The 5,459-nt window shown below is 35.2% G+C and overlaps 1 protein-coding gene across 6 annotated transcripts in view; it reads right to left on the reverse strand.

Moving 5' to 3' along the window:
• Positions 1–4,965, reverse strand: part of LOC127525682 (cytokine-dependent hematopoietic cell linker) — a 12,613-nt gene extending 7,648 nt beyond the window's left edge. The window contains exons 1-5 of one of the 6 annotated variants that reach the window (XM_051918394.1): positions 4,856–4,965; positions 2,085–2,138; positions 1,914–1,968; positions 800–846; positions 675–720 (exon numbers count right to left, since the gene is read on the reverse strand). In XM_051918394.1, the coding sequence (XP_051774354.1) occupies positions 675–720; positions 800–846; positions 1,914–1,968; positions 2,085–2,090 (154 nt within the window). In that variant the 5' untranslated portion in view covers positions 2,091–2,138; positions 4,856–4,965. The remainder of the gene's footprint in view (positions 1–674; positions 721–799; positions 847–1,913; positions 1,969–2,084; positions 2,139–4,855) is intronic. The other 5 variants (XM_051918390.1, XM_051918395.1, XM_051918392.1 and 2 more) reach the window with 5 other exon arrangements.
• Between the last annotated feature and the right edge of the window lie 494 nt (positions 4,966–5,459).

Genomic DNA, 5,459 nt, shown 5'->3' on the forward strand with positions numbered 1-5,459 from the left:
TTCGTGATTTAGTTAAATAAAACCTTTGTGCACATTCATGTGAGTTTGATTCTGCTTGTAAAACATCACTTTAACGATGCGATCACAGCTACATGCAAAGAAAGAGTTATTTTACCCTCAGAAATATCCTTTCTGAGGGTTGATAGATGATCAATATGGAGTGTTCGCTGGACGAACAGATTAATTGATTGTAATATTAATTCAGCTACATTAAGTTAATTCTATTAACTGATCCAAATATTTATAATTAACAGCTTTGAGCTAATTTGTGACAAACATCACATTTAGTTATTGTTTTCAATGTTTTTGACCCATGTATCCTTGTATTTTTATAAATAATGTTTTTATGACACCAACATTTTACGTACCAGTGAAATTTCACAATTTCAATTTTTATACCACAAAAAAACTACTAGCCTAACTAATACAAAGTTCAAACATTTTTAAAGACAAGTAAACAGTAATAAAAAAGAACAAATAAACAAATTACAAAAAACATATCCTGTGTTAGTGGCATTAAATATTTTAACACGTTACACAGACAACAATAGCAGAAGTGAACGTGATGTTTTTGTCAGCCGTAAATTAAATAATTTTAAATACATTTAATTGAAATACTGCCCATCTCTAACAGCAGGCAGGTGTGTGTTGTGTTGTGTTGTGTTGTTGCTCACCTGGCTGAACACGCAGAGGTCGAGGAGGAGGAACATGCACAACATCCTGCAGACACAAACACATCTGTACACAATTCAGCCCATACAACACAAAACACAATCACGGACACCAAACACACACTTACTGCTGTGCTGATGTGACTTTTAGTGGCTCGTTCAGCAGGACAGCTGTCTGTAAAACAAACACACACACATTTAAATATGCTAAAAAACCCTCAAGCAGCTGACTCAATCGGACGTAAGTCCTAAGTTAATAGAAGACTGCACATTATTAATCAAACACAATCACACATGATGATTTGACTTGATGACATGAGCTTTTCAAACTTAAAACTGTTTCAAACTTAAAGCTTTTCAAACTTAAAACTGTTTCAAACTCAAAGCTTTTAAAACTTAAAACTGTTTCAAACTCAAAGCTTTTCAAACTTTTTCAAACTCAAAGCTTTTCAAACTTTTTCAAACTCAAAGCTTTTCAAATTTAAAACTGTTTCAAACTTAAAGCTTTTAAAACTTAAAACTATTTCAAACTCAAAGCTTTTCAAACTTTTCAAACTATTTCAAACTCAAAGCTTTTCAAATTTAAAACTGTTTCAAACTTAAAGCTTTTAAAACTTAAAACTATTTCAAACTCAAAGCTTTTCAAACTATTTCAAACTCAAAGCTTTTCAAATTTAAAACTGTTTCAAACTTAAAGCTTTTAAAACTTAAAACTGTTTCAAACTCAAAGCTTTTCAAACTTTTTCAAACTCAAAGCTTTTCAAATTTAAAACTGTTTCAAACTTAAAGCTTTTCAAACTTAAAACTTTTTCAAACTCAAAGCTTTTAAAACTTAAAACTGTTTCAAACTCAAAGCTTTTAAAACTACTACAAACTTTTTGGCCAGGCTTTCTCAAGCCAACATTTAGTTTGTCCTGAATGTGTTAATCTAGTAATGTGTTTGAGTTGCACTGACTGATCTGTGTCACTAGATGGGGACATAAAAAAGATGAGATGAAGATAATTTCAGCTCAAACATTAATATTCATTCATCACTCAGACTTGCGTGTGTGTTTATGGACTGTACATCTCTTGTGTTTATCTAGTGATTGTTATTGTTAATTAATATGATTGGCAGCAGCTGAAAAAATCTATTTATTTCATATAAAATAGTGTTTATTGGTTTGTCTCAGCATGTCAGACACACTAAATGCTGTGAATGTGATTGATTGACTGACTTTGGCCGGCTCATACTGTACCAACCTTCATCCAGGTGTCTGTGTGCGTGTCTGATCCGCTCTCTTCGATTCATGTCATCCTGAGAAATCAAACACACATCTGAACATCGATTCATTACAGATCAGTCACATTCTCAGCAGAGTCTGAGTGTAAACGAATGAAGCTGATGATGAAATGAACGAGTCAATCTCTCACCATCATTAATGGAGATGCATCATCACGAACACGAGCTCCTGCACACACACATCACTGCAAAAAATGATGTTCTTCCTCAGTGTTTCTGTCTTGTTTTCCAGCACAAATATCTAAACATTCTTAAATCAAGATACATTTACTGGAGAAGAGAAATGACTGAAGATATTATTATTAGATGCTTCTGTCCAAAGTGATCTACAAGAACAAGCGCTTTAACTGGCTCAGGGTGTTTCCTCTTTAGCTATAAATGTAAATGACCTCATCTCAACAGCCCTCCAAAATTGACAATATAATTCATATTCTCTGCAATATTCCACAATCTCTTGTGAACTTCCGCTTCATCTGACATCACTGCTGACCGTGACTGATGTTATCAAGCTCAAATGAGCTGTGTCATGATCAAATCATGTTTTAAATGCTTGATTTAACACTCGACATGGCTCAGATGTGTTCTGAACGCTGCACATGTCCACACTGCTAATTATAGCGTGAATCTCTTTATGGTTTCCTGCCACCTCCTGCTGCTTCCTGTTTGTCAGATCCACAGCTGACAATCAAACACTTTCACGCTGATCTGAGAACAGCTTCAATTACATAAAAGCACGTTTGGTTTTAGTACATTAATGTCAGATTATGTCAAATTCAGAAATGTTTAGACGTGGTATTAAAATCAAAGTCAAATGTCAAATTTATGTTTTTCTATATCAACTGGCACTGAAATATGTTTGTTTTATTAGATTTCTGAAACATCTCGCATGTTTAAAAGTTCATTCATCTGTCATAACTTACAATTATTCATTTATTTATAGATTTTAGTGTATTGTATGTGTCCAGTGATTTCAGTGTGTCATGTGACCTGTCATGTGCTCTACATGCTAAACAAGGCCTGAGCTCATTTACATTAGTTACAGCTCGAATCTCTTCAGTCGTTATTTAGCAAATAATGTGCCTATGATGAATCAACTTAGACATTCTACACCATATAATTCCACAAGAATAAACAAATCAATATCAAATCAATAATGCATTTGTTGTATTCTGTCATTCCGTCTCTCAACTATCCACAATCAGGAAGTTTAAGAAAAATGCAGATTACCTAGAAAAGAAGAAAGACTTTTTCAAAGGCGTCTACACTAGAAAGGTCCGTTGACGCGTCGCGCTGCTGTCTACACTGGAAGCGTCAATTCCATTCGTTCAAAAGTTGCGCATGCGCGTTTAGTACAGCTAAAATAGAACGTGCCATCCGTGTAATGGCGGCGACTCGCGCTAAAAGTGACGCTTCCAGTGTAGACAACATCGATTATAGTAGGATCAGTTTGCTTCGCTTTAAGTGTAGACACTTGACTTAATTATTATTATTAATAACTGTTGCAATTAGCTACCACACGTTTAACTTGAGTAACTCAAATAGGCTATCCAAGTCGTCACTTAATGCAACTTCACATTTCAAGTTGACTAAACAGCACACACACACTTAAGTTGAAAGGATTTTTAAAGTGATACCGCTGCCATTATAAATGGAGCCTTTTACACCGGAAAGTGTATTTCAGTGACAAACATTCTCGCCGGAAAGCCCTTTTAACTTAAAAACCTGAGTCTGGTTTAGTTGTTTTGCTCGAAGGCCCAACAGTGATAGAACAGAAACATCAGTATATTATTTGAGATTAACAAATGTGATTCATCTAATTCTGTCAATCACAGTGTAATATACTGTACACTACAAAAACAACAACAACAAAAAAGTTCTTCCTCAGTGTTTCTGTTTTGTTTTTCAGCACAAATATCTAAACATTCTTAAATCAAGATACATTTACTGGAGAAACTAAATGACTGAAGATATTAAAACAAGAACAAATATCTGCCAGAAAAACTTTCAAGTTCAACTTCACAAAGTTCATTTTTCTGACCCTGTTGGCAGATATTTGTTCTTGTTTTATGCTCTGAAGTCATTTTGCTTCTCCAGTAAATGTATTTACAATGATTTAAGAATGTTTATAGACTTAAATACAAAAATACTGAGGAAAAACATCATTTTTGCAGTACATCTCCACCGATTGTTCCTGCTCCGAGTCGAGAGGGGATCAGAGCCGAATCTGTTCACATGCGTCATTCTGCAGCTTTATATGAAAATATGGAATGATTTTGATATTCCAGTGAAGTGATTCCTCACATATTTCACTCCTGCAGTGATTTAAGTTTTTTGGATTCATCAACACTTAATGTGTGTGAGACACATGACCTGTAAGCACTGCTCAGTCAGTACTGTACACCGCCTGTTTTCCGCACATGTCTTTATGAGTAAATGGACACTCAAAGAGCGATGATAGCGGCAGTCATCAAACTTCACAGATATCTCACTTAACAGCGTCCGAACAGAACGAAACTGTCGGCAGTTTCATTTCTGTGATCTGAAATCATTTATGATTGACAGTTTGCAGTAGTTTTGGATCAGAGCGCTCAAACACTCAAAATCTTCTGAATACACTCTTAAAAATAAAGAACAGTTTAATGTGAAGAAGCTTTTGTGAAATGGAAAGATTCTGTGGATGTTAAATGTTCCTCATGAAACCATCAATGTCAATAAAGAACCTTTATTTTTTAAGAGTGTTTGCAGATTTATATTCAATCATAAATAATTATTTTTTCTTGTCTTTGTTCTGATCTGATAACTGTCCTTAAATATATTCCACACGTCTGGAGCTTCATGATCAGACTTTCATACAACTGTCAAAACTTTCAAAGCTGCTCTGAATGACTGGAAAACATCTTACCTTCATCTGGTGAATAGCGGGAAGGGTTTGCCGAGCTCCAGCGGCGCGTGTGTGTGTATGTGTGTGTGTGAATGATTGACAGTTATTTTGCAGCGACGCCCCCCTCAGAGTTAAACTTCCTGTGTGAGATTAACATCAGCCAATCCTCTGATGATGATCACACACACTCTCTTGATATGAGAAGCCGTACAGGAAGTGATCATTTCCTACTGATCTATTTCTTGAAACACACGCACAGACCACATACATACACACACTCACGCACACACACATTTCGAGACGCACACACTCAGAAATGCGCACACATTTAGAGAAGCTCACACACACACACACACACACAGCTGAATTTATCAGTGATTCTTATAATTTGGTGTAACAACCGTGATGTTTGTGGTTCTGCTGTTGAATGATGTGACACAAATAAACCTGAACAATCTGACAATCATAAGATCTGTGACAAAAAAGGTTCAGCCAAAAAAAAAATAATAATTTTCAATATATGTGAGAATCATTTACCTACTTTGGTGTTCTTGAGAGTCTCTCATTATCTTATATTATCACCAAATATTGGGTTCAATCTTTGTTTTCTTTCAGTTGGCACAGG

Source organism: Ctenopharyngodon idella, chromosome 14 (assembly GCF_019924925.1).
Source record: "Ctenopharyngodon idella isolate HZGC_01 chromosome 14, HZGC01, whole genome shotgun sequence".
Taxonomy (NCBI): Eukaryota; Metazoa; Chordata; class Actinopteri; order Cypriniformes; family Xenocyprididae; genus Ctenopharyngodon; species Ctenopharyngodon idella.